Source organism: Pollicipes pollicipes, unplaced genomic scaffold, assembly GCF_011947565.3.
Source record: "Pollicipes pollicipes isolate AB1234 unplaced genomic scaffold, Ppol_2.1 Scaffold_4219;HRSCAF=4965_pilon_pilon_pilon, whole genome shotgun sequence".
Classification (NCBI taxonomy): domain Eukaryota; kingdom Metazoa; phylum Arthropoda; class Thecostraca; order Pollicipedomorpha; family Pollicipedidae; genus Pollicipes; species Pollicipes pollicipes.
In genome coordinates, this window is record NW_023596448.1 from 9,324,700 (window position 1) to 9,352,612 (window position 27,913).

General features: G+C 56.7%; 1 protein-coding gene across 1 annotated transcript in view; it reads left to right on the forward strand.

The window, feature by feature from the left end:
- The window catches only part of LOC119095780 (semaphorin-1A), a 143,728-nt gene that overhangs the window by 79,260 nt on the left and 36,555 nt on the right, over positions 1 to 27,913 (forward strand). Inside the window, exons 9-12 of the mRNA XM_037218636.1 lie at positions 3,935 to 4,076; positions 8,877 to 9,079; positions 13,549 to 13,694; positions 21,686 to 21,808. Coding sequence (XP_037074531.1) covers positions 3,935 to 4,076; positions 8,877 to 9,079; positions 13,549 to 13,694; positions 21,686 to 21,808 — 614 coding nt within the window. The remainder of the gene's footprint in view (positions 1 to 3,934; positions 4,077 to 8,876; positions 9,080 to 13,548; positions 13,695 to 21,685; positions 21,809 to 27,913) is intronic.

Genomic DNA, 27,913 nt, shown 5'->3' on the forward strand with positions numbered 1-27,913 from the left:
TTCATGTGAGGTAGGGTATGCTGAACGCTGCGGTTGCTTTACGACGATGTCTGGAATCATGAAGACATACCGCCTCAGTGGTGGAGCTGATGCGTTACCATTGTTGGAACCCATTCCCTTAATTGTTTGCAAATGTGCCACCCTAAATTGGGTGAACACTTACCTAGCAAGCTGTGAAAAGTTTTAAATCGCATTTTCTGCGGTGTGATTGTGCGGGATGTGCGCCCTCGCCCTCGCTGTCTTCCGAGCTCTACATCTGACTGGGTGCCAGGGGGCGTCACGTGACCGCGGGTCTCCCGATTCGCCGGGGGTCAAGGGTCGGCCGCTGAGGCGGCGGCAGGGACCCGACGCTCGCAGTTGCCAGTTGGTTTTTGGACGTGTCCAGGCGAATACACGCTACGTTCTCTTTTACATTTTTTTACACAAGCGCCACATTACTCCATGCTCCATGCTTACACCAAGCTCCACCTTCGACATCCCAGTAACATTTGCTCAGTTAAATTCACTTCATTGGCCTTCCAGGATTTGCCGTGCCTAATTACTGAAAGCTGTATTACCTAACTTTAAGTAGCCCACCAAATAGCTGATGCAGAGTACCAAGATCTCCCGCCTATCTTTCCCTCGTTGTGACTTCGAGGTAATGCTTTGGTGCGGTGATACGAACTAATGCAGTGCTGCATAGTGACCTGCAGATATTTTGAAACTGTTGCCGATGCTTTAGAATGGTTCCCCGAAAGGCGGCCTTTACAACGAAGTGACCATGTGCACGAGAAAATGTCCGCTGTGTCTGGGCCGCGCGCAGCCCAGCACGGCCGTTGGACACAGGCGGCGACCGTGCCGAGTCCAATAAGGACGCCGCCTGTGGACGGACGGGCCGGCGGCTGAGCCCCCTCCCCACACAGCTCCACCCCCCTCTCCCACTGCGTGCCGTCCGTCAGCGGAAGCGTCCCGAGCGGTGTGCTAGGACCAGCTGGGTCACCCTTATTGGCTAGGTTTTGCAGGTTGGTTGGCGTTGAGCTGTGATTGTGTTAATCGGGGACCTGTGTACTGCTGTAGTGTGGTGGTCTTCGAGTGTGTGAACTGGAGGTGGAATGGCCGGTATGTGCGTAAAATACCAGCCCGTGGAGTCAAGCCGCAAGGTACAAAACCCATTGGTGGTTGTTATACTGCCTCGACAAACACTGGCAGCTGGAATGGCAACGAGTCAAAAGCGCGATTGCTGATTTTAGAATGCAAGCATTCCAATCACCGAGCGTGGCAAAAACACGTATTAGTCACCTGCAGTTTTCGAGCAACTTACCAGAACTCCTTTGAAGGTTGTTTTTGCGAAAACGCGCCATCCGTCAAAGCTCCCGCAAGATTGGCCCGGCTATTAATCATTAGAAATGACGAGTATGTGTTTCTGGGATGGATTTTGGGTGGAAGACTCGAAGGACACTGATACTTCCGTATAGCACCGGCTGGGGTATGTAATGTCTCGTCAGATTTTACTATGTGCTCAGAGTGTCATCATCCTGCGCTCCGAAATGAAAGAGGCGAAATAGAGTGGATGAGTTGCTGAAAAAGATCTTTTTAGTTGACAAGATGAACTGGTGAGAGCATTTGTCCCGGACGTATAGATCACCCAAGCTCCGGGATGTCAGTCGAAAAGAGTTCAGAAGGCTCGAGAGATGTCGCCTTGGGCGCGTATGCATATGCTTCTAAAAGTTTAGTGGAAAGCTTGGCTGGAACGGTGAAATAACCTGTAGTGGCAAAAGGCTTGCCTTTGCACATGTTTTTTATGTTTAAGGAAGAACAGCTTAAGCCCGCTAAACATTACGGTATTTTTTGTTGTTATTCTCGGTTATATGAATGTCCGTAGAGTGTTTTCCGATAAACCCAGTCTTCCCCGTAATCTTTACATAACCGTTGCGCGGGGTCAAGGCCGCGGGGCGGAGCTAGTCTCCACCTTCCACCAATCACAGTGGCTGACCTGCCATCGCACTGCAGCAGACCTGCCATCGGCTCTCATTAAAATTGTAAATGGCGAATCGATGCCGTTATTGCCGCGAGACCGGCTGCCGGACCTCCGCCTCCGTCGGCAGCGGCTCCCGCGGTCCGCGTCTGTCGGCAGCGGCTCTCGTGGTCCGCCTCTGTCGGCAGCGGCTCTCGCGGTCCGCCTCTGTCGGCAGCGGCTCTCGCGGTCCGCGTCTGTCGTCAGCGGCTCTCGTGGTCCGTCTCTGTCGGCAGCGGCTCTCGTGGTCCGCCTCTGTCGGCAGCGGCTCTCGTGGTCCGCCTCTGTCGTCAGCGGCTCTCGTGGTCAGCCTCTGTCGGCATCGGCCCACGCGGTCCGCCTCTGTCGGCAGCAGCTCTCGTGGTCCGCCTCTGTCGGCAGCGGCTCTCGTGGTCCGCCTCTGTCGTCAGCGGCTCTCGTGGTCCGCGTCTGTCGGCAGCGGCTCTCGTGGTCTGCCTCCGTCGACAGCGGCTCTCGTGGTCCACCTCTGTCGGCAGCGGCTCTCGTCGTCCACGAGAGCCAAGGCCAGGCGAGCGGTGTCCACATGAAGACCTGATGGACCGACTTCCGTCCGGTGGCCGACGCCGTGCTGGGCACGGATTGGGACACGCCCCTTGCCTTACTCAGGACAGTTAAAAGGCAGTTCAGGGCAGTATGTGCCTTTCAGAGGGCGCTGTAAAAGTGCACTGAAACGCTTAACGCGCCACGGATGAGCACAATTCCGCGTGTGTAGATGAAAAGTGTGGTATATCCTGATCCTTTTGACGTGTCTGCCTGGCATTTACAGCTGGCAAGATGCTCTCACGCACCTATTGCTTTATACCATAGATTTAGTGAGAGGTGGGGTGGGGGCACGTCACCACCAGGAGTCAGTGTCTGTGCACGCGCCTCTTTCCCTCTGCCTCGCTGCTGTTCCGGTGGTATCCCCCTCCGCGCCGTCTCCGGCCCTGCCCCAGCCTCGTCGCCGGGGACGACAGCGGGCGCCGTTGTGCCGTGCGCGCCCTCTCGCGGACGCTCGTTCAATTAGCGCCAGCCGCCGACGGTGTCCGGCTAATGAAATTGTCTCGCTGGCGGAATTACGGCATTAGTGGCGCGCTTATGTAGTGCTGCGACGTAGTCGGCGCACTTGGTCCCTGGGCGAGGCAGACCGCGTGCCACCGGCTGATGTCTCGGCGGCTTATTCAAGTACAGCTCGTCGTCTTATTCTTGGGGTATGCGCTTCCTTCATCTTCTCTCATTAAGCACGCAGGGGCGCGCGCGCCTTCAGAACTGCCGTTTCTAATTTCATTTATTTGTTTCTTCAAGACGTCGGCTTTGCTCAAGCCGTCCAACCAACGAACCGCGTTCACGGTCTATGCGGCTCACTTGGGCTCTCTCGCTCTGTCTTCTAGCCATTCACTCGTCCACTCATCCTTACTGCTGCCCGCTTACGCATGATCTCAGTAGTCCGTCACCTCCCCTTTCCCCGTCTACACTCGGCTGCCGCTCGTATCACTCTTAACCTGACGTGGAGCATTTTTGTGGGCCTGCAGTGCGCATCATACGCCACTGGTGCCACACATGGGTCGAACAAGTCGGTAAAATGATATAATTACGTACAGGTAATTGTTTACATTCTTGGCATAAACTGAAAGTCATGGCGCTGGCTGGTAGCTTGAAGCTGCGAAAACCTTACAGGCTTGGCTGATCCAGGTTGTGTTCGCTGTAGATGGTTGAGTTACGTATTGCGCGCTCCCGAAATAGCGACTTTTCGGAGGCGTCCCAAGCGACCGACACCTCCGCCCGCCCTAAGGTAGTGTGGATGAAGGCGGCCGTCACTGCTGACCCGACCCGACTGACTGTGACCGTTCGTATTCCAGAGGGTGTACTCACCCGACTAACTGACCACCCATATTCCAGAGGGTGTACTCACCCGACTGACTGTGACCGCTCGTGTTCCAGAGGGTGTACTCACGTGTCGCTCGGGTGTGTAAGAGCGACCTGGGTGGCCCCAGCCGCTTCAAGCACACTTGGACGTCCTATGTGAAAACGAGGCTCAACTGCTCCGTCAGCGGGGACTTCCCCTTCTACTTCGACGAGATCCGTGAGTCACACGCGTCGAGCTGCTGCGCGCTCGCCAACAAGCTATGCAAGCTTCCCGCTGCTGTCGACCCGCAATTGATATGCGCGGGCGGCCGGCGAGATATCAGACTGGGCGAGAGCTCTCCTCCTTGAATATTCTGCGGCTGCCCCGCGAAGAGAATGCCGAGCTGCGGGCCCTGATGAGCTCTGTAGACCCAGCTCCGTCTCGGACCAACTTCGTAAGCCCCCGGCTCGGGCGCTTCGCTTGTTGAGCCCTGGCCGTCGCCTGCGCGTGATGCCATCTCCCTGGAATGCGCCGGCTCCGTCGCTTTAAGTGTGCCACTGCTTCTGCCGGCACGACCAAGCCTTCCACTGGACGAGCAGCTCGTCCTGTGGACGAATCCCTCCTCCGGTGAACAGATCGTGTGTCCACGGGACGGATCTTCATGCGCTGAGAAAATGTCAGTTTCGATGGCCAACGAACTCGTTCAGCACACGTACGCCGTTGCCTTCCGTGCGACTAACTCATCTCCCGCTGAATGACGAGACCGAAACCTTTGTAGCCTGGACGGGCTGCTTGGCCGCGCTCTACGCTCCCGCTCCACCGCAGCGCGCCGTCATCGGCGGGGTGTCAGCACGGTCCGGGCCAAACCTGCAGACGCCGCGGTGCTGTTCTTGCCGGCGCTGGCCCTGCGAAGAGCGTTGGTGTTGGCCTGCCGTAGTTCGGTGATGTGGCCGCTAGATGTAGCTGCGTGCGACTGTCACTCCAAGCCTCTTAAACTAATAATAGGCGCCCGTCAGTTCTTTTAACTCGCATGACCACTTACCCAGCGCTGGATCGGAACTCCTCCACCACGGGTACATAAACCGAATATGCAATCAGTCATCTATTTAACTCCCGAAGGTAACTTGGTATAAAATCACACACCAATGTTGTTCTCAGCATTCCATGTTCGCAGGGCCTCTGCGTGCGACGTTCGAGTCTAACTCCGAGCCAGCATGCCCCGCCCCTGACCCCCGTCGGTCGAAGCACCACCCCCAGAAGTCAGCTCCCAGCCGGCGTCCAGGGATCGATAGCATGTCCTCCCCTGCTCCCTCCCCCTCCCAGTGTCCGCAGGGAGACATCAGCCCAATCTGTCGGACCGGCCAGGGCGCTCGCTGATGGGTGTCAGACATCTAAATCATGCCGGCTCATTATCACAAAGAGGGTTTTAATAAGGAGCAGGGTGTTCACCAGTATATCACCGCCCACACTGTCGGAAGAAGTTTTAGTGCGGGCACATTGTAAATCCTGCGAGGCAGAGAAGAGGTCTTACAGTAGAAAAAGTTAATTAGTGTTCGGAAATTGTTTGGTAATTCTTATTTCTGGCTGCTTTTGCGTGTGACGTCCGTTTCGCAAAGCCTTGCCAGTGTGAAACATTCGCACGGTTTATAATGTGGCGATGGAATAATTGTTTGGACTATTGAACTATGCCATTTGGACTTTACGACGCACTCAGCTGTTGGGGCCATATAGAGTAGCTTGCCACTCACCCTGACATGAAGGACGGGCACGGCAGGGAATCGAGCTATGCGGCTCTGGTTTCCAGACGCGCAAGTTAGCCATCGCAGCTATAGGTACCCCTTGTTCGGGATCGTTCTCGTCTAGTGTGTTAATACGTGCACCTGCATATTTTTTATTGCCTTTATACTAGTTGCCTGAAATATAGATGTAAAGTTTCAGAGACTGCAAGCTGTGAATATTTATTGAAAATTCACACATCATGAGACGATCTACTATATACCTGTTCATTTCACACACTTTGCGAACTTGGACACGGTTGGTTCGATCCACTAATAACGCCTTGTGTAATTTAACATTACAATGCAACAATATGAGGGAACCTGTATTGCTATCCGTACATCCCTGTGAAAGGACCAGCGCACGGTACGCCTTCTCCACATCGGTATCAGACAGACACCTTCCAGAGCCCTGTCTCATTCGCCCACCCCCCGACGCCTATCGAACCTGCGCTCATCGAAATTCCGCCGGGCGACCGCGCTGTCTCCAAGTGGCGCCAGCGGCGTCGATCGGATCATCCTCTCGTCCAGGCCGCTTCCCCGCACGCCAGGGACGGCTGCCGGCAGCGCCCCGCACGCCAGGAACGGCCACCGTCAGCGCCCCGCACGCCAGGGATGCCCCGCACGTCAGGGACGGCCACCGTCAGCGCCCCGCACGTCGGGAAAACCCACCGACAGCACCCCACACGTCAGGGACGACCGCCTTCAGCGCCCCGCACGCCAGGAACGACCGCCTTCAGCGCCCCGCATGCCAGAAACGGCACCGCACGCCATGGACGGCCACCGTCAGCGCGCCGCACGCCAGGGACGACCACGATCAGCGCGCCGCACGCCAGGGACGGCCGCCACAGCGCCGGCGGTCGGCCGATTGTGCGGGGTCGGCCGGCCGGGGGCGCCCGCCGGTGGCACCGGCTGGCCGAGGGCGCCGGCCGGTGGCACCACTCGCCGCGCCCCGTATCGACCCTCGGCCGTCGCCGTGTTTGCCCTGGTCGGATGTGTCTGTTTGCGGACGGACCTCGTCGGGATGTGTCGCCGCTCCGGCGGCGGTGGGCCCGTGCCAGCGGCCTGGCGGCGCTCGGTCAATGCCTGGCCGACGGTCGAGTCCGAGATCATCGCGCTGCGGGCTGGTGACGGCGCTTGGCTGAGTGAATTCTGTTTGGCGCTGGTCCGTATTGGCTGCCAGTTCCAGACAGGAGATCGGTCATTCGAGGGCAGTGCTGGCCTGGGTCATTCATCGGTGCATGCACCAGTCTGGGGTGATGGCGTCGCTTCCACTGGCGAAGATCGATGCCAGTGACAGCCTCTGGTGGGGAGAACTGAACTCCCGGTCACCTAGCTCGCGTACCAACGGACCGCCGTAGAACAGACATAAGTCGGACCGACATCGGACCAACAGCATGCTCACGCTGGAAACGCGCTCGTCGTTGAGGACGTGAAACAACTTCAAAAACACTTGAATCAGACTATATAAGGGAACCGAGCAGTCAGGCTGCAGTGCAAGCGCAGGGGAATCAAGCTGTTATCCATTTATTCTATCGTCTGTTTTTTATCACCACGTATCACCACATTGTTCCTCGCGTAATTGCTTTGGCGTGACCTAAACTCAGTAGGAAAGTTTGGGGCTCTTTAAGAAGTCTGTAAGGTTTGAGGTTTGGACACCATGCCACTTGTGATCGACTCGCGGAAGCCCTGGCATTATCTACGCTTCAAATCGAGGTACCCTCCGAATTCAGTTGTGTGAGTGCCTCTTCGAAAAGCTCGCGTGTCCCTTTTCTTCTCCGAATAGCCCAGACCCGCCCAATAACCGATATCCGCCTTCCTCACAGCGAAATGCCGGCCGAGATTGAGCAGCGAGGTTCCACTGTCTGCGAAATCGCCTATCGCTGCCTTTGGCCGCGGCGACCCGTGGGCGTCCTGTGCCTGTCGGTTGTGGTTGGGGGATGTGCCATCTTGCTGTGCAGTCGTGCGGTTTCCCTTAGAGGGTCTGCAGTTTCCTTTCGGGTCGCATCGTTCTCCTGCTTCAGGGGCGTGTTGTTCGATGGACATGCCTGTCCGCTTCGTGACCGTGCGATTCCCTCTAGGAGCGTGCCATTCGTTTTTGTGGGCGTGTCGCTCCCTCTTGTCGCCGGCGTGTTTGTTGGTCGCCGATGGGTAGGTGGGGGGGGGGGGGGGGGGGGTGCACCTCAGGGTGGTGGGGTCGATGACCTGGCCGAGGAGTCATCGGCCGCCGGTGCTGTAGTCACAGCCGAGTCCAACGCCACTCATTCACGTCATGTTCTGTCTGCTCGTGCTGAATGGATGGCTCGGCACGAACAATGGGCGGCGTAGATGAAAGTGGACGTCGCTGATCCGGCCCATGCAGATGCGTTCTCCAGCAGTCAGGCCTCGCAGTGTTTTACTGGGTCCTCTTTTGTATAAGCTCAGGAAGCTCATGTCAGTGTTTGTTCCTCAGTCCTCCATAAAAACCCCGGTAGCGTTGTTATACTTTCCCTTAACCTACGCCCTGGGTAAATCCGTCCAAATGGCTATCCACAGACATGTAACATTGATCCACATATGTCACAATGATATTGTTATCAGCTTTGACAATCCATTACGCGGGTTATCTTTGTTTTCCCTTGTCTATGCCCAGTTGGCCATCTAAAACACCGCTAAATGAAGCAGGCTATGCTCAACTGTCCTCAAATGAAAGTCTCAGAGTTCCTCAGCAAAGCCTTTATATAACCCGCGCGACTGCCTTTCTGAATACTTTAACGTCGGTAAAGTTCTCCCTCATCTGCAGATAAGGTACCACGGCATCTGATACCAACGCACCTGCGGGTACATGTGTCCGGACACTGCCTGATTCCCGCCTTCATCTAGAACCTACTTCTACCCATGGCCTCTCTCTCTCTCTCTCTCTCTCTCTCTCTCTCTCTCTCCTCTCTCTCTCTCTCTCTCTCCTCTCTCTCTCTCTCTCTCTCTCCTCTCCTCTCTCTCTCTCTCTCTCTCTCTCTCTCTCTCTCTCCTCTCTCTCTCTCTCTCTCTCTCTCTTCTCTCCCTCTCTCTCTCTCCATTTCTCTCTCCCTCTCTCTCTTCTCTCTCTCTCTCTCTTCTCTCTCTCTTTCTCTCTCCTCACGTTGGCACAGCCATGTCAAGAGGACATCTTAAACACTGTCCCTCAGCCAGAGCACACCTCCGCGTGCCGTGCCCACATTTCCTCCTGCTTTCAGTCATTGCACTCAACACCAACATCATACCGCTGTCTCTGCCTCCGCCGCAGAGGCGACCTCGGACGTCGTGGAGAGCAGCTACGGCGGCGCCAAGAACCGCCTCATCTATGGCGTGTTCAGTACGCCGCCGAACGCCATCGGCGGCTCTGCTGTCTGCGCCTTCCGGCTGCAGAGCGTGCTGGACGCCTTCTCCGGCCCGTTCAAGGAACGAGCGTCGCTCAACTCCAACTGGCTGCCGGTGGCCGCCAGCAAGGTGAGAGGCGGCGGCGGGCACGCCCGACGCGAGGCAGGAGTGGGCCGGGGCAGACGCGGCGGGCCGTCACCCCGTTCCAAGGCCGGGGGTTTGCCACGGATGGTCGGAATGTGTGGGGAGAGCCGCGTTTGAGGAGCGACAGCGCTGTTTGGCCGAGCGTGTGGGGCCAGACGGACATTCGGCGAAGCTGCGGCTGCGCTAGTCAGCCATGTCACCCAACATCATACGCATTCTGGCACGAGGACTGAATATCTTGTACTTGAAGTCATCAAAACCATCAATGAGTTTGGAATCTGGGAAGTGTTGGGGATTTTGCCTTCACATTTTGTTTGAAAAGCAGTTCTCGACGCTACCAATGCGGTTTTGGACACAATGTCATATTAAGGACCTGAACTTTTTCCAGTCTGCTGAACTGCTCACTGGTTACTTCACTGGCGTTAGATGACCCTAGTCGCACCATAAATAAGTATAAATCATTGCATGATTATGTCATAATGAATCTAAGATGTGGGCGCACCGTTATCTCAAGCTACTCTGGTTATGTAGGGCTCTTCTTCAGCGTCTCAGCTTCGTCCCGTTGCGAGCTACTGCACCTCCAGGATAAGCTCCTTTTGTTTAGCACTGCGCTCTGTTCAAATTTTGTGTCCAAGTCCCCAACGCTTATCAGAAACGAGTCTGCAAATCTTCGGCCATTCTAAAACCCCATACTGCCGGGCCATTTTTCACGGGGTCATTAGGATCGTTGCGCGAATGGAGCCGAACATCAAAGGGGCCGCCAATGCGTCTCCTTCTGCCGTGGAATTGCCGCAACTTGTCGGTCTCCTCCGGCGACTGTGCCGTCTATTTCTGCGAGCGCGTCTCGCTCCGATCTGGCGTCTCCGCCGCCCCGCCGGCCGCCAGATCACGCGCGTATCGATTGCAGGGGACTGACGGTTTAATAGCTTATCCGGGGACACAAAGGTGACGACTCGCCGTACGGCGGGCGACTCGGCGGGGAGGGAGGTACGCCGTCACTGCCGGCGGAGAGGGAGGTACGCGTCACTGCCGGAGGAGAGGGAGGTACGCCGTCACTGCCGGCGGGGAGGGAGGTACGCGTCACTGCCGGAAGGGAGGGAGGTACGCCGTCACTGCCGGAGGGAAGGGAGGTACGCCGTCACTGCCGGCGGGGAGGGAGGTGCCCCGTCACTGCCGGAGGGGAGGGAGGTACCCCGTCATCGCCGGCGGGAGGGAGGTACGCCGTCACTGCCGGCGGAGAGGGAGGTACCCCGTCACTGCCGGAGGGGAGGAGGTACGCCGTCACTGCGGGCGGGGAGGGAGGTACGCCGTCACTGCCGGCGAGGAGGGAGGTACGCGTCACTGCCGGAGGAGAGGGAGGTACGCCGTCACTGCCGGCGGGGAGGGAGATACGCGTCACTGCCGGAGGGGAGGGAGGTACGCGTCACTGTCGGAGGGGAGGGGGGTACGCGTCATTGCCGGCGGGAAGGGAGGTACGCGGTCACTGCCGGCGGGGAGGGAGGCACGCCGTCACTGCCGGAGGGGAGGGGGGGGGGGGTACGCGTCATTGCCGGCGGGAAGGGAGGTACGCCGTCACTGCCGGCGGGGAGGGAGACGCGCCGTCACTGCCGGCGGGGATGGGGGTACCCCGTCACCGCCGGCGGGGAAGAAGGTACGCCGTCACTGCAAGCTGGGAGAGAGGTACGCCGCCACTACGGGCGGGGAAGGAGGTACGCGACCATCGGGGCGAGTAGGGAGGTACGCTGTCGCTGCCGACGGGCGAGGGTGGAAAGTTTCCACTCTGGAGAGGAGGAGGAGGAGAGGTGCTCCAGGTCCGGAGGTAGGCTCTTAGGAATATGTGATGGCAAGGCGATGTGCCCCGGGCGAGGATGATAAATCACGAGAAAGCTGTCGAAATGCGGAGCATGCGGTGGCGAGAGAAATTCGGGTGATTATGAAGGAGACCGCGACAGTGAAAGGGAGGTAGAGTTCACAGAAGCAGCGGCGGTTACTCAAAGAGTTAAGCCAGAATGCCACCTTTTTGGAATGGTTTATTTGTTCATTAAGGGCGTAAGCGATCCACAGACGTAATACCGACTAGGAAAACAGCACAATAAAACCCACATGGAACGAGAATCGCGGTAGAAGGAGCAAGGAATGGAAAGTCAGGGAAAGACGTCTTCCCGGCGGGAAAGCGGTGTCAGTCCGCCTGGCGGTAAGCTCGGAAAGACTCTACGACGTCAATGCGGCGGAAATTTTAATGATAGGGAAATGAAAAATGGCACAATCGGGGCGACAGCTCAGCCAGCAGCAGGGATTTACGGCGGAATGAGGCTCGGCGACCAGCTATTCAGCAGGCTGCTTGTGGCCGCGCGGTGGTGGAGAAGTTCGAGTGTGTTGTCGATTGAAAACACCTGACGGCGAGCATTGTGTGAGCAGGCGGGCTGAGAGGTGCTGTGGACGGCCCAGCACCCAAAACCTCAAGTTCGCTCCCCTGTTACACGGCTCGGTGAACTTCTAACAGCTCGGTCGTCGTTTGATGAGGCTGCCGGGCCCCGCCTGGGAAGTACGCGGCTTTTTACCGTGTTGGTCCGTAAATTAGGGATGTTTAGTCCGTTAACGAACCCCTTTCTCGCCGTAATGTGCTGTTAGCGCCATAACGAGATGCACTGGGAAGCACAAATCTTTTGAATATCAGCGGTCTGTGTATGGGAGGTGTCTTGAAATTTACGTGGCGGAAGGTAGTGTTGTTGATGTTAGCTTTAATTGTGGAAAACAAATGTCATAATATGCACCGCGTATAGCGTGCTCTGCCCCGACAATTCAACTCCAGTGAGTCTAGAAGTTGTGCTCAAACATCCATTGAAACTAAAGTAGAAAAAGCTGTAGAAACGGTGGCAAACGCTGGGCGCTGGAATGCGGTCATCCGCAGCCCTGTGCACTCGTATCGTACGTCTCCCTGACCATCGCATCGTACGTCTCCCTTATCATCGTCTCGCACGTCTCCCTTATCATCGTCTCTCACGCCTCCCTTATCATCGTCTCGCACGCCTCCCTTACCATCGTCTCGCACGCCTCCCTTACCATCGTCTCGCACGCCTCCCTTACCATCGTCTCGCACGCCTCCCTAACCATCGTCTCGCACGCCTCCCTAACCATCGTCTCGTACACCTCCCCAACCATCGTCTCGCACGCCTCCCCTAACCATCGTCTCGACACGCCTCCCTGACCATCGTCTCGCGCGTCCTCCCTTACCATCGTCTCGCGACGTCCTCCCTTACCATCGTATCGTGCGTCCTCCCTTACCATCGTATCGTGCGTCTCCCTTACCATCGTATCGTGCGTCTCCCTTACCATCGTCTCGCACGCATCCCTGACCATCGTCTCGCAAGTCTCCCTCACCATCGTCTCGCACGTCTCCCTTACCATCGTCTCGCACGTCTCCCCTACCATCTTTTCGCACGCCTCCCCAACCATCGTCTCGCACGTCTTCCTGATCATCGTCTCGCACGCCTCCCTAACCATCGTCTCGCACGCCTCCCCAACCATGGTCTCGCACGCCTCGCCAACCATCGTCTCGCACGCCTCCCTGACCATTGTCTCGCACGCCTCCCTAACCATCGTCTCGCACGTATCAGTAACCATCGTCCCGCCATGATCCAGTCCGGTGTCAGGCATCGCACCGGTTGATTAGTGCGCAATAGCTGATGTCTGTATGGGTAGGCCAGTGTTTCCCAGCGAGGCGTATGTGCTGAATACCGTTGCCATATTTTACTCATTTATTGTTAAACATATCGCGGACGACAGGTTTACGATGCCCAGTTGCAGCTCAAGTCAGGGAGTTGGTACTTGACAGCCGATAGTCGACGACGAAACCAAATAATGTACCCAGTTAGCTTATAATTAATAAAGTTTGTTAATTACACACCTGAAGATCTTTACGTGATTCGCACTATACTAATGCGATTTAAGTGTGTGAGTATAAAAGCTCAATACTCTAAACTGACGGCTGTTTCATGAATGCCTCGGCATGGGATCTGCAAGCGAGTATGTGCGCGATATCCAGAACGGAAAGTTAGTGATGCGCTGGGTACGTACAAACAAATCCTGTATGATTGTATGAATCAAGGCAAACATCATGTTGAGTGAAAGCTGGGGCTGCATGACCCGCGCTGACCTGCTGCATATCTTCCACGAATGTAATTCATCTGTGACGATGACATTTGAGTTTGCTAATCTCGTAAAAATGCATCACTGCAACTGCAACAAAAATGCATCAATGCATCAACTGCTGCAGGGTATGTTAACAAACCAGGCAGCGCCCGCAGACTATGACTATGCTCTAGCCTCTCCCGAAGCTCAGTTTCTCGTCTTGGTTTGTGTTCGTCTGCAAACACGATAGTACTTGACGCCGGCCACTTCTCCCAGTGCCCCAGCTGCCTGCCACAGGACTGTAACGATCTCCATCGTCGCAGGTGCCTCAGCCAAGGCCTGGTCAGTGCGTCAACAACAGCAAGACGTTGCCGGACATGACGCTGAACTTCATCAAGACGCACCCGCTGATGGACGAGGCTGTGGGCGCCTTCTTCGGCGGTCCGATCCTGACCAGGACCAGTCTCAGGTGACCACCAGCAGCCCATCGCTTGCCCTGCGCCGGCCAGTGCTGAGAAGGGAGTGTCCACTCCGGGGCCTGCCTGTTTTCCCCAAAGGCAATAGCTTCCAGCTACATTCGACCAGGTCGGGGTGGTATTGTGCACGCCTAAGTGAGGAAATGGTGCTCGATGTGTTTCGATGCGGCGTGTCCGACGGATAGTGCACCAGTCCCGTAGCTTCTTTGGCGTCCAACGACCAACGAACACCTGGCTGGTGGAGAGTGAGTGTTTTCTGACTGGCACTTTCCGGACTATATTGATGGGCCTCTGGGTTGAACAGACTGGGAGGCTTTTTGTGGAGAAAGTCGTTTGCATTCAAGATCCATTGTTTACATTTGCCGGGAATGAAGAGCCTTGTGGTAATCTCCCCCTCTCTGATCCAAATTCATGTTGGCTTGACAAAGACCGTCACGGGGGCTGTTCATAGAGACGGGCCCAAAAGACCTTCACGGGGGCTGTTCATAGAGACGGGCCCAAAAGACCGTCACGGGGGCTGTTCATAGAGACGGGCCCAAAAGCATCTGGCTCTCAGACGCTTGAACCAATAGAGGTATTTGCCAGTGGGAGTACTCCGTTGGTCTAGATCAAGCACGCAATAGCTCCTTGTTTTGCGATTGGTCATGGGATCGTCTCCAGGACGCAGGGCTTCAAGAAAAGCGGCGACCCTCGGCGTTGAATCATGAGCTTAAGCGCCCCTGTCGGGGAGAAAACGGAGCACTGGTCGCTCGCGTCAGCCCGGCCGCCCCGGTCCATAGTCAAGCGAGCGCTGCGGCCACCGCGCTCTCGGACGACGAATTATATGCTGTGCGTCATAAGTGTTGAGCTCTTGCTAGGTTGGCTGGCTGTGGATGGCAGCATCGTTACCGGTGATGTGGAACTCGTGGTGGACAACCGATCAGGACAGCAACTACCGGTGCTGTCCCTCCGGTCTGTGTTTATGGCGGCCCAGCATTGCCTTCTGTCATCGGATGCAATCAGCCACTCATTTACAACTAGAAGTACTCTGATAAGCCAGCGCGATGCATTGGTGGACGTCATCAAATGCTCGTCAATGTGCTCGTTGTAATTATTGATGTTATTGTTCCATCAAAAGACCGCAATTAGCGTAGCAGCTATATGCGAGAACTGCTATGGACCCAGCAAGGAAGCCGTAACGCTGCCGTCGTGAGCGGAACCCATTCAATCCTGCATCGCAGCTCTGCCCCTCCCCCCCCTGCTGTATAACGGACCATAGACCATCTACGGCTCGCTGCTGTCCCTCCGTAATCACCCCACCAAACCGCGACGGAGCGAACCCCGAACACGGCCACTTCGTCAGTCGATAACCCGCCCGGGCCACATCAGCCGCGCCGCCGGTGCTGGCGCGGCTGGCGGCCGTATCGACTGGCGCTGCCGGACCCTCTGCGGCCGGCGGGCGCTTGTCGGTGCGGCGTGCGCCGGTGTCATCCGCACCGCCAGGGCAGCGCTCTAGCCATGGCGGCGCGGCTGTCACCCTCCTCAGCTGGTATCGCTCTAGCCATGGCGGCGCGGCTGTCACCCTCCTCAGCTGGTATCGCTCTAGCCATGGTGGCGCGGCTGCCACCCTCCTCAGCTGGTATCGCTCTAGCCATGACGGTGCGGCTGTCACCCTCGTCAGCTGGTACTGCTCTAGCCATGACGGCGCGGCCGCCACCCTCCTCAGCTGGCACTGCTCTAGCCATGACGGCGCGGCCGTCACCCTCCTCAGCTGGTAGCGCTCTATCCATGACGCCGCGGCTGCCACCCTCGTCAGCTGGCACTGCACTAGCCATGACGGCACCCCCGCTACCCTCCTCATCTGGTAGCGCTCTAGCCATGACGGCGTGGCCGCCACCCTTCTCAGCTCGCGCGGCCGTCGCCCCCCCCCCCCCCCCCCCCAGCTGGCAGCGCGACAAAGTCACTGGAACGGCATGACATTTGGGAAGATGTGCAATGCTAGTAATAACCAACAATGCTTGTAACCATTAACATGTCCACATCTATTTTCGTACGACTTGCTCATTCCGGTTGCAATCTTCGCTAATATCGAACCTGATCCTGCCAAATCTGTGCCCCAGTTCTCACTGATTCTGTTCCTCACGACTACGGTTCCAGTATTTGCTGGTTTAGGCTCCAACCCTTATGAGCCTCTTCCACAATCCCCATCGGTCTCTGCTGTAATCCTCTTTGACCCTGATAAAATGGCCACCAATCGCCGTTTCCTTGCCTTTCTTGGGGCCACTTTAAATCTCTGGTCTTCCTTGGGGCCGCTTCACATCTCTGGTCTTCCGTGTTGCAGCCTGAAATGTGTGATACTCCTTGGTGCCATCTCAAATTTCTGATCATCATCTCAATTACCACTGATATCTTTCCCGAGTCATCGCAGATTTCCTCGTGCAAATCCGCCATAATCTCAGCCCCAGCCACCACTGGTCTCTGCTCTAACCATCCCTGACTCTGCCCTGATCATCACCAGTCCTAGCCCCAATCATCACTGATCACAGCCCCAGTCACCATCGATCGTCACCTTGCAACGTCTCCAATCCCAACCGGTTGCCCCGGCTGGTGCGGTTCTCTGCCTGTTGGCGCGTTCCGGCCGCAATGCGCTCGGTGCGGCTCCTCCGGCGCTCCCACCGATCCAGTCAGACGCCGATGACGGCCGCTCCGCTGTTCCATCCAGACGTCCAGTGACGGCCGCTCCGCTGGTCCATTCCGACGTCCAGTGTACGGCTGCTCCGTTGGTCCAGTCAGACGTCCAGTGTCGGCCGCTCCGCTGGTCCAGTCCAGACGTCCAGTGTCGGCCCGCTCCGCCGGTCCATCCAGACGTCCAGTGTCGGCCGCTCCGCTGGTCCAGTCAGACGTCCAGTGTCGGCCGCTCCGCTGGTCCAGTCAGGACGTCCAGTGTCGGCCGCTCCGCTGGTCCAGTCAGACGCCGGTGACGGCCGCTCCGCTGGTCCAGTCAGACGCCGGTGACGGCCGCTCCGCTGGTCCAGTCAGACGTCCAGTGTCGGCCGCTCCACTGGTCCAGTCAGACGCCGGTGACGGCCGTTCCGTGATCCAGTCAGGCGCCAGTGATGGCCGCTCCGCTGGTCCAGTCAGACGTCCAGTGACGGCCGCTCCGCTGGTCCAGTCAGACGTCCAGTGCCGGCCGCTCCGCTGGTCCAGTCAGACGTCCAATGTCGGACCGCTCCGATGGTCCAGTCAGACGCCGGTGACGGCCGCTCCGCCGGTCCAGTCAGACGCCGGTTGACGGCCGCTCCCTGGTCCAGTCAGGCGTCCAGTGCCGGCCGCTCCGCTGGTCCAGTCAGACGTCCAGTGACGGCCGCTCCGCTGGTCCTGTCAACGTCCAATGTCGGCCGCTCCGCTGGTCCAGTCAAACGTCCAATGTCGGCCGCTCCGCTGGTCCTGTCAAACGTCCTATGTCGGCCGCTCCGCTGGTCCAGTCAAAACGTCCAATGTCGGCCGCTCCGCTGGTCCAGTCAGACGCCGGTGACGGCCGCTCCCGCCGCTCCGCCGACCCAGTTGGACGTCCATTGATCGCGCCGCTATGGAACGGACCGCCGACGGCGCCCAGACCCACCCGGCGCGGCCCGCCCCGTCCGCCACAAACGCGCCGCCAATTTATTACGCTGACCGACGGTCATCGGGAGAAGGGGGGAGGGGGGGGCACTCGCCTGCCAAAAACTGCTGTCTCGATCGGGTTTGGCTGCGTTCACGTGTGCTTGGTGTGTGCGGCGGTGCACGAAGCGGTGGACGTGTTGTATCAGTGCCCGTAACATTTTGTTTTTAGTAGCTCATAAGACGCGCAGCTGAGCGAAAGGTGAATTGGAAGATCGTGCTTTAAACAGTTTGCAGATAATTATTTTGCTCACTACAACTAAAGAAATAGCAATGTCACTGCAGCATACTCGTGTGTGCCGTTTTGGCCACCGAGTCTCCGAACCATGCGGAATCAAACTAAACAGAGGTGTGTCTTCAAGCGTGCCTTACTGTAGCCATGTGGGCACATCTCGGTCTATTTATCAGTTATAGGCTGACGGGCACTTGTGCTGATTAGAATCGGCTTATTTGCACACGCGTCCGTTGATTGGCCCGTGCGTCGGCCAATCCGTGCTCTCATCGCACCGGAGCCTGGCCGATTTGCCGTACCCCGCATAACCAGCGCGGCGCGTGGCTCGTTTTTACTCCCGGGCCGGGCCGCTCCGCTGATTGCGTATGACCTCGGGCAGCGCCGGCGGCGGCGCTCGCAGGCTGACGCGCGCCAATCAGGGGCTGAGAGGGTCCACTCTCGCTGGGCGCTGGCCTTAGACCAATCAGGGGCTGAGAGGGTCCACTCTCGCTGGGCGCTGGCCGTAGACCAGTCAAGGGCGGAGAGGGTCCGCTTTCGCTGGGCGCTGGCCGTGCACCAGTGAGGGGCTGAGAGGGTCCACTCTCGCTGGGCGCTGGGCGCGCACCAGTCAGGGACGGAGAGGGTCCACCCTCGCTGGGCGCTGGTCGCATTAGGCGACACGGGCCAGAGCTCAGTGGCCAGCTTCAAATTTCGCTTTTTGCAGCCGGTTTTGAGGGTGGCGCTATTAGTCAAACCTGATTATGGCATTATTAAGGCATTTTTTAAGGAGTAAACAAATTCCTCTGGGATTTCTGGCTTGAAGGAGGCGCCGCAGGATCTGCGTTGTGGTACCGTATTGAAAGAGACACCAGACCTCGCAGGGTATCGAGTGCAAGGGAAACACCGGGATATTTAGTGAGCTACGCAGCTGTTTACGATGCTACAGGAGGGGGTATTCACGACCGTATACGGGGGGTAATGCGATTTGTGGCGAACTGCCGTGTTCCAGGAGAGGATAAGGGAGGTCTGCACTATGACATCCTGCTCATTGGTGGTGCTTGACTGTTGCCTTTTGCCTCGGGGCCATTTCTTAAGCTGTTCACAAAGCAGATATACGTCACTTTGGCCATACACTTCTCTTCACCCAGACCAGCTCATTTTTTTTCCACTTGCGCGTTCGCATGCCCATGTCGTCTCTTCCCCAACACCGGGTAGTCCGGCCCAGTCCGCGACCCTTGCTTCGATTTTGCTTGGTTCCGGGTCGGTTTTGCTTGGTTCCGGGTCCAAATGTGGTTGTTTCGAGCGGCGGGTTTTCTCAAGCGAGCGATCGGACGGGGATTTACGACCGGCGGTCTCAATGCCTGTCAGTCCGGAGCAGAAGAGCCGGGAGCCAGGACTGCCTCGGCCGTGGACGGCGGGCCTGACGAGCGCCGCCGGTGGACGAGCGCCGCCGGTGGACGAGCGCCGCCGACGACGACGAGCGCCGCCGGTGGACGAGCGCCGCCGCCGACGACGAGCGCCGCCGGTGGACGAGCGCCGCCGGTGGACGAGCGCCGCCGACGACGACGAGCGCCGCCGTGGACGAGCGCCGCCGACGACGACGAGCGCCGCCGGTGGACGAGCGCCGCCGCCGACGACGAGCGCCGCCGGTGGACGAGCGCCGCAGCGTCGAATCTGTTCGGGCTCCGGAGGGTGTTCGTGTCCGTCCGCTGTTATTGTCCCATCTGGCAGCGTCATGTCAGCCCTCGACCCAGGGGTGGGGCGACATCACATCTAACGTCAAGCCACACCCTGCCTCCGCACCCTAAGAGAAGCAACACAACGACCCTTCCTTCTCTCCTTAAAAAAGCGGGGCGGCCCGTCCGCGGCCATGCAGACCGGAAGTTGCAGCTTCCGGTGCGGCGCAGAATCGAGGTCGACGCGGCGTGTCGATCGGAGGTGTGATGAACGCCGGCGACCCCACGCCGAAGGCCTGAAGTGGCCACCACCGGCCAGCGCTCAGACCAGGCCGGATGCGGCGGTCAATAGGGACCGCCGGAAGGGAGGAGCCTGGGGCGGGGGGGGGGGGAGGCGCCGGACGGTCCCTGGTGTTGCCCCGGGAGGTCAGGACAGAGGAGCAGCGTGGCCTGGACCGGGGCTGGGCTCCGGGCAGGCGCCGTGTGACGTGGCGCTTGCGGCTTCGTTGATTGGCTGTTGATGGACGCAGGTAGCCCTTGTTGCCGTAGGCACTTAGTTCTTCGCGTCGGTTGACGCTTCCGCGATCGAAATGATCGATGTGTGACATTGAATCTTTGATATACTCAGTTGTAATGCGTCGTCAGTTGCCTTTTGTGATTGATCATTGCATTGCAAAACTAGGCTAGATACCGATACAACCCAACCATTCTGCTCATAGTCAGTGTGGTGGAAGGCTTAAAGGAAATGTTTGACATTTGAAGATGTCGAAGTAAGCATCGGATATGACGAAACAAGCTCCCTTATAACTATTGTTATGCAAATGGCACGATTTGAGTGGCATTATGACGTCATAAATACCAAGGTGACCTTCAAATGTTCTCTCAAATTTCTCTCCCACATCTTTGCAGTCTACGTGCTCAGCAACCCGAGGGCTTTAGGTCTTAAAAAGGGTATAGCCGTGAGCTGCGTCAAAATGTCTTCAATATGGCTATTGCAGTTCAAAGCCTCATACAAATGTCGAATACTCGCTTTGAGCTTGGCTGCCTTGTCACTGGGGAATATCAGAGAGCTTTGACACTGCCGGGAATGGCTGTCCGGCGAAGCGAGCGTTGGAGGCGCTCACTGAAGGAGACAATGCGCTTTGACATGCGCTGGACCAAACCGTCACTCGCCGGCTGTCTCCAGAGCCCTCGAGACGCTCAAGGAGCATATCTTGGGAACGTCATGCCATTCACAGTTGCAAAATAGCGCGGCATGGCCCTAAAGCCGACATGCTGGAAAGTCCTGCCCTGCATACTTCTCGCACCGTTGTCTGCTGCTTAAAAAGTTTCTCCCAGGCAATGCACGACGTTGTAAGTTACGCCAGAGACCGCATGAACAAGCCTTTGAATATAAAAATATTTTAGCCCTACTATGTCGTCAGAAGGCAGAACAGGTCAGTCGCTTCCACGTCTTCCCCTGGCCTCCACCTTCTGGAGACTTCGTCATCACTGACCCAGTGGACTGGCACCACTCTTGGCGTGTCTGAGGGGACCCGCGACCCTTTGTTCGAGGAAGGCCACCTATTTGCCTTGTAAGACCAGATTTGTTGCCTTTCATTTACCAATGACTGTCGGCTAGCTTGGAGCGGCCCGTTCATTTTCGTCCATTGTTCCGTTGTCAGCGAGCTGAAAATAATGCTTGGCCGTTTTGTGCTGGAGCCTTTGTGACGCTTGCAGTGGCCGTTGTGTTGGCGGAGCTCAGCCGTTCAGTTTGATACGGCTTCGGTCTTCAGTCGTTCGGTTTGATACGGCTTCGGCCTTCAGCCAGACAGTTTGGTGCGGCGTCCGTCTTCAGTCTGACAGTTTAATACATTGTCGGTCTTCAGCCGTTCAGTTTGGTGTGGTGTCGGTCTTCAGCCGTTCAGTTTGGTGTGGCGAGGGTCTTCAGCCGTTCAGTTTGATGTGGCGTCGGTCTTTAGCCGTTCAGTTTAGCATGGCGTCGGTCTTCAGCCGTTCAGTTTGGTACGGCGTCGGTCGCCTGGCGGTGCGCTGGGCATACCAAGGCGCTACCCTGTTGTCGTCTGCCTTGCTTTTGTGGCGAGGATGTGGCTGGACTAAACGTGGTATTGCTACATGGTGTGCAGATATAAAAGTTGTGTGGGTGTGACCGGCGCCTCGGTAGTGGCATGGCTGCGGGCGCGGCCATGTCACTGAGCGGCGACGCTATCGGTTAGCGATGATCTATGCGTGTCCGTGACCTCAGTGTCATTTTGTTTCAAAGCCACACAGAGGTCATGTTCAGGCTCTGTGTTTATTTGCGACCGTGACTACCGTGCGACTTTGACCTTTGGAGGACCGTTGCTGCCGTATGACCGCGATCTCTGGATGACGGTAACCTCCTACTGACCGTGACCTCCGTGTGACTGCGGCCCTGGGATGCGCTTGACCTCCGAGTGACATTGATCGACCGTTTCAGTTACCGGTTCTCGGCGGTGACAGTGGACCCGCGCGTCCGCCTGGTCGGCGACGGCGAGGGCAAGAGCCACCAGCATGTGGATGTGCTCTTCGTCGGAACCGGTGAGTACCCGCCGTTCGCACAGCAACGGCGCTGTTGCCTGACTGAATATTCGGCAACCTTTTTGCAGTTATAAACGTGCGTCAGGTCGGTGCACCACTTGGGAAAGAAAGAATCGCTCGTTCTGCAATAGCTCCGGATAACGTGATTGGTGAACGTCACAGTTGCGGATGGAAGACAAGGCAGACATTTACTGGATCGGCCTCGGATAGCAAACCGGACTTTGAACCAGGCGCACCCTCCTCACAATGGCAAAATTCATGGGAAGTTTGTGCATCACAACATGCTTCACTTGGGCATGCTCTTGACTCGCGAACCTGAAACGTGATCTGCGGCGGAAGACCTCTGTTGATGATGAATTTAGCGCGTCGTGATCGTGGAGTAACCATCGCTATAACGACTCGACAGATTACGAAGATGTTGTCAGTTAAGTTTGGTGGTCGCTTTGCCTTTCTCTTCCGCCTCTGGCCACCTCTCGAATCCGTGTTTTGGCTCCAGATCATGAATAGCGAGTAGCACTAAATTGCCGCATGTATTGAGTAAAAAAAAAACGAAAAAAACGAACAAATAAGACCACCGTTATTATGTACGCGGTGCCGGAAAGAGTAAGACAATGACCACGTATTAATGGGACTTGCGCCTTTCGATTCCCGTTGCGAGGAGTCGGCCAGCGGGCAGGAATAGTTTCCACACTGCGGCCGTCACGCAAATATTGTCGGCCCGATGTCTCCACTTCTTCAAAGCCGCTCAGAGGACACGCTGGTCCTCCTAGTGCCGCTCAGAGGACACGCTGGTCCTCCTAGTGCCGCTCAGAGGACACGCTGGTCCTCCTAGTGCCGCTCAGAGGACACGCTGGTCCTCCTAGTGCCGCTCAGAGGACACGCTGGTCCTCCTAGTGCCGCTCAGAGGACACGCTGGTCCTCCTAGCAGGGCACTTTCCCCATCTATGCTATAGCGATGAATAGGTGATCACATCTGCATTGATTTCACCCGCAGCCCTTTGTACCGCCCTGACAGCAATATCTCCATCGCCGCGTGCGGCGGGCCCGCCCAGCGCGGTGACGTCACGATCGCTGATGGTTTGTCGGTCTGTTCGAGATGTTTACGACATGCCGTGTGTGGCTGGGCGGGTACAAGCGGGCCCTGATTGCTGATCCATCGGCCCTTTGGTTACGCCACGAGTCGGAGGGCGGCTCTCGATGCGTGCTGACTCGGGTCGGTCGTTGGAGTTGTCCGGCGTGGAGCTGGCTCTGACGTGAGAGCACAGAACAGTCCTGGCTCTGCCGTGAGAGCACAGAACGGTCCTGGCTCTGCCGTGAGAGCACAGAACGGTCCTGGCTCTGCCGTGAGAGCACAGAATGGTCCTAGCTCTGCCGTGAGAGCACGGAATGGTCCTGGCTCTGCCGTGAGAGCACAGAATGGTCCTGGCTCTGCCGTGAGAGCACAGAACGGTCCTGGCTCTGCCGTGAGAGCGCAGAACGGTCCTGGCTCTGCCGTGAGAGCACAGAGCTGTCCTAGCTCTGCCGTGAGAGCGCAGAACAGTCCTGGCTCTGCCGTGAGAGCACAGAACGGTCCTGGCTCTGCCGTGAGAGCGCAGAGCGGTCCTGGCTCTGCCGTGAGAGCGCAGAGCGGTCCTGGCTCTGCCGTGAGAGCGCAGAGCGGTCCTGGCTCTAACTACGCCAGACTGGTCCGTACGTGTATGTACATGATGAAGTGCGGCCATAGGCGTCGCTCAACCTTGCAATTTGGCACGGCGAGGAAACAGGATGGCCGTGGTCTACATATCAGCTGGGGTTTATTCAACACCGGGGTCCTACTCACCCTTTGTGGATTCACAGCAATGCTCAAGTTGATTACGTCAATTGAAAGGTAGTGGTTTGGCTGATTCTCCATGTATCAATAGCCGTCTTTTTCTCTGTTTTACTGAGCACTTTTACCACGGTTGTTATACGGATGTTATATTTGTTAAATCTAGACAATGCTGTGTCGGCTCTTTGCCCTTTCCCATAACGCAAGTGGTGCAGTGAGAACGCCGAAATTTTCGACTCTGTTAGGCCATGATAAGTAAATTTGTAAACCTCATGTTAGACACATATTTAAACTTATTATAAACAAAATATGCTTATCATGGTTTCAACGGCAGCACGACGTCGGGGGAACGGTTTTGATACCAACTGATTTTAAAACCCCTTGGTTAGATAGTTACTCATTTCGTAAGTTGTTCAGTGCATTGGCGAGGAACATTATTCACATAGATAAGACGGTAGTATTAGCCTTATTCCTCGCAGAAAATCAGGAGAATGGAGATATAGTTCCGTTGATATTTGGCAACATGCCTTTATCAAAACAGTAGCAGAATTCAGTTATTCTGCTATTGTTTCGATAAAGGCATGTTGCCAAAATATCAACCCAACTATATCTCCATTCTCCTGATTTGTCTCCGGTGGATAAGACTGATATTACTGTCTTATCTAGTTGCCCATTTCAATGAAAATATCCTGCAATGGCCACCCACCTGAAGCCCTATCAGTGGAGCTGCCGTCGACGATCGGCGAGGAATCGGTCGATACGGCATAATTTTGTCACGCACCAACTTGTAACGCTCTGCATGCACCCAGCCACTAATGTCCTTGAGCCCGCCATAGCCTAACTCGGTTTTAACCTTTCGACCTCGGCACTGGTCCTACGCCGCCGCTCTGACCTTTGACCTCTGACCCTCGAGAGTCGCGCGCCTGTCATGGTACTATAGACATCCAAATGAGGAAGTCGTGCTCGGCATGTTTCGCACGCGATGTGTCGTACGGCTCGTGTGTGGCTTTATCCTGCCGCATGGTCCTGGTACAGGTTTAGTCTCACGTAAATCCACACTGGCAAAGCGATCAGTCCGCTTTAGGACGGACCTTATCCATTTTCCGCCGCCGAGCCGTCCAGTGGCGTTCCACAGTTCGACACGCCCGCTACCATCTCGGGGGCAGCTCTGTCGTGTCCACTCGTCCTGCTGCACCGGTCCGTCCGCCACTTCCGTGCGTGCCAGGCTGCTGCTGGGGCGGAGTGTGGCAACGGTGCCCAAGCGGGGCGCTGTTTGCTCGTTAAGCGGCGCAGGAAGCGGGCGGTGGATCAGTTAAGTGGTGTAGGACGGCGAACGGACATCACCGAGAGGAACCAATCTGCCGCCGACCATACTTGGATTGACCTAGGCATATATTTGTACCCACTTGACTGCGTTTGAAGCCACACCTCGTGACTCGAGTGGAGCGTTCTGTTCTGTCAGGGTGCTTATGGTGGCCGTTACAAAGTTTTGGCCAAGTGGTGATTTGTTGCCGCTATCCGGCACCTTACGTGAAGACTTCTCAAACGTCCTCGCATCCGCCCACAGAGCGCGCAGCCATGCGTGCTCGCGGAAGTAGCGATTTGGTGCGGGCAAAATATCACTAGAACATAAAGACTGCGTGAGATTGATCCTTCATCACTCCCTTCTGTCAATGCTTCGACTGAGCGTCTGGTTGTTTGCGTGGTCCAGTCCTCCTCCCAGCTTTTCCTGGGTGCTTGCCTTTACCCGGCCTGAGACTATAGCAGTCCTTCGGGAATTACCCGTCTCTGAGCCGGCACGTTGTCTTCGAGCTGTGTCCACTGGCTTAAGCGCTTAGTTTTCGTCCAGGTTGCTTCTGTCTCCGGTCGTAGTGCGTTATCTTTGCACATTCTTCCTCCCGCGTATGCTATTTTTGTACGATCTCCGGCTGGCGCGTGTTGCCTCGGGACCATCTCGCTCCGGCATTGGTTGTCTCCGGACGAGATCCCGTCGGTGGCCATTGTTTCCGGACGAATCTCCGGTCTTTCATCTCTATATCTTGACCAACTCCCGCTGGTTGACCCCGTCTTCTGCCGATCTCCCACGAGCACACGTTGTCTTATGTTGATCCACGGGCGCGCACTATCTTCTGTGGATCTTCTATGGGCGCGAACTATATTCGGCCGATATCTCCCGCGATCGTGCAGTGTCTTCCGCCGATCTCCCGCGAACACGCACTGTCTTTTGCCCATCTCTCGCCGGTGTTCCCTGCCTCGCCGGCCTCCCACAGCTGGGTATCTCTGCACGATCTCCCGCAGGCGCGTGCCGTCTCTGAGGGCGATCTCCCGCCACCAGTCGTCATCCTTGCGCGATCTCTGGCCAACAGGCCCCATCCCTGGGCGATTTCCTACGCCGGCGGTCCGGGGGCCGTTCCCCGGTGGCGCCCTGCGCCCGCCGGCCAATGTCAACGCCGTGCCGGTCGTTTGGAGGCGGTGTCGCGTGCCCGGCCGGATGCTGAGTTATGAACGGGTCTGAGTTATCGCCGTCAGAGGACAGAGGAAGGCGCTCGGGAGACGCCCCACGACGCTTCTTGGTCGCTCCCCGCCGTGTGGCGCCAGCGCCCCAGACAATGCAGGCCGGTGCGAGGCGGTCCAAGCGCTCCAGTAGGCCGCTGCGAGGCGGCCCAAGCGCTCCAGTAGGCCGCTGCGAGGCGGCCCAAGCGCTCCTGAGGCAGGGCGTTGTGAAGGTCAAGGATGATATGGAAGATATGTATCAGCCAATTACGACATCGGACGGTGACCTGAGCATACGCATGTAACAAGGACGCTGTAACTCCGGTATTTGAATCGTGCATATACCCGTAATGCATAGCGGGGATTATCAGCCCTCCTTTGCTGTGTTTTACATATCGTGAAGTGGAATGCTGCATAGGCCTGGCCTTTTCCAGCAGACCAAACGGGAGGATCATCAAGGCGTTCAACGCTCATCACAAGATGGCGGCCCCCCGTTGTGATCGAGGAAATTCAGGCCTTCCCATCGACAGACGCGGTGGAAGGGGTAAGTGGACTCATCAGTGCTCAGGAAGGATGCTCAATAGGCAGCTGGTGTCATGGAAATCAGTGGATGAGTATTAAAGGGCGGCTGCTGTCATGAGTACCTGTTAAGGGCGGCTGCCTGTCATGAGTACCTTAGGTAAAGGGCGGCTAGTACCTGTTAAGGGCGGCTGCTGTCATGAGTACCTGTTAAGGGCGGCTGCTGTCATGGGTACCTGTTAAGGGCGGCTGCTGTCATGGGTACCTGTTAAGGGCGGCTGCTGTCATGAGTACCTGTTAAGGGCGGCTGCTGTCATGGGTACCTGTTAAGGGACTGAGCTTGCAATGCGCCATTAGCGCTGGCTGTGATTTTCCGCTGGCCGACACCTTGGTGTGGTGGGTTGCTGGTCTGCTTTTGTTTTCATATCTCGTCTTCTGCTGACTATGTCAAGCTTCATGCAGCTACTCTGGTAATATCTGGCGAGACATGTACCTATTCTGGTCATACGCCTCGAAGTCATTTGTGCCGGCAAGGTGGGAGACAGCTGTCCGCGGCCGCCAGCGGTTAACGGGTCAGGGACCTCTCCTCCAGCACTCGAAGTCCAACACTTCCAGTCCAGCACTCAAGCCCTGAGCCCACGGTGTCGTATTTTCCCTTCCGTTTGCTCCAGAGTCAGCCAATTCATAAGTGAACCACCGTAGGCAAAGGCGACGGCATCATGATCCTTTTGGCCGTGTTTCGAATCTCCATTGATGCGCAGAGTTGCAGGCGTTCGCTCGACCTTGAGATGTTCTTTGTTGCGACAGGAGCGGTCGCTGTCACGCATCACGGTCGGAGAGTTAGCTCTGCGCCTTTTCTCCTCGCTACCATTGTCCACAGATTCCGAAAAGTTCATCTCAGTGTGTTGTTCTTAAATTAACTCATTTAACGAAACGGCTCTGGAAGTCCCAACTTTGATGAGATTAGGCTTGAACTTTCCCGTCTGTAGCCTTGAACAGTTGCTCTTTCCCTGCCACTTCGGTGTTTTGCACTGAAAATGGTTGCATTTGTTAAATGTGTTTGTTGTGAAGTACACATGCATGAGTCGGGATTTGATATAATGCTTCATCTTTATTGCTATTTATAGGTAGCGATAACAGATATTGATAGGTATATTGTTGAGTTAAGTACGTTGGCGTCACTAGCTTTCATTGATAATGCTGGGCGTGCATCGTAAATTAGCACGCACGGTAGACAACCCTAGTGAGCGGGAGAGGACCGTCGGTTTTTATTGCTTTCCAAAATAAGGTATGCAATCACTTTTTGTG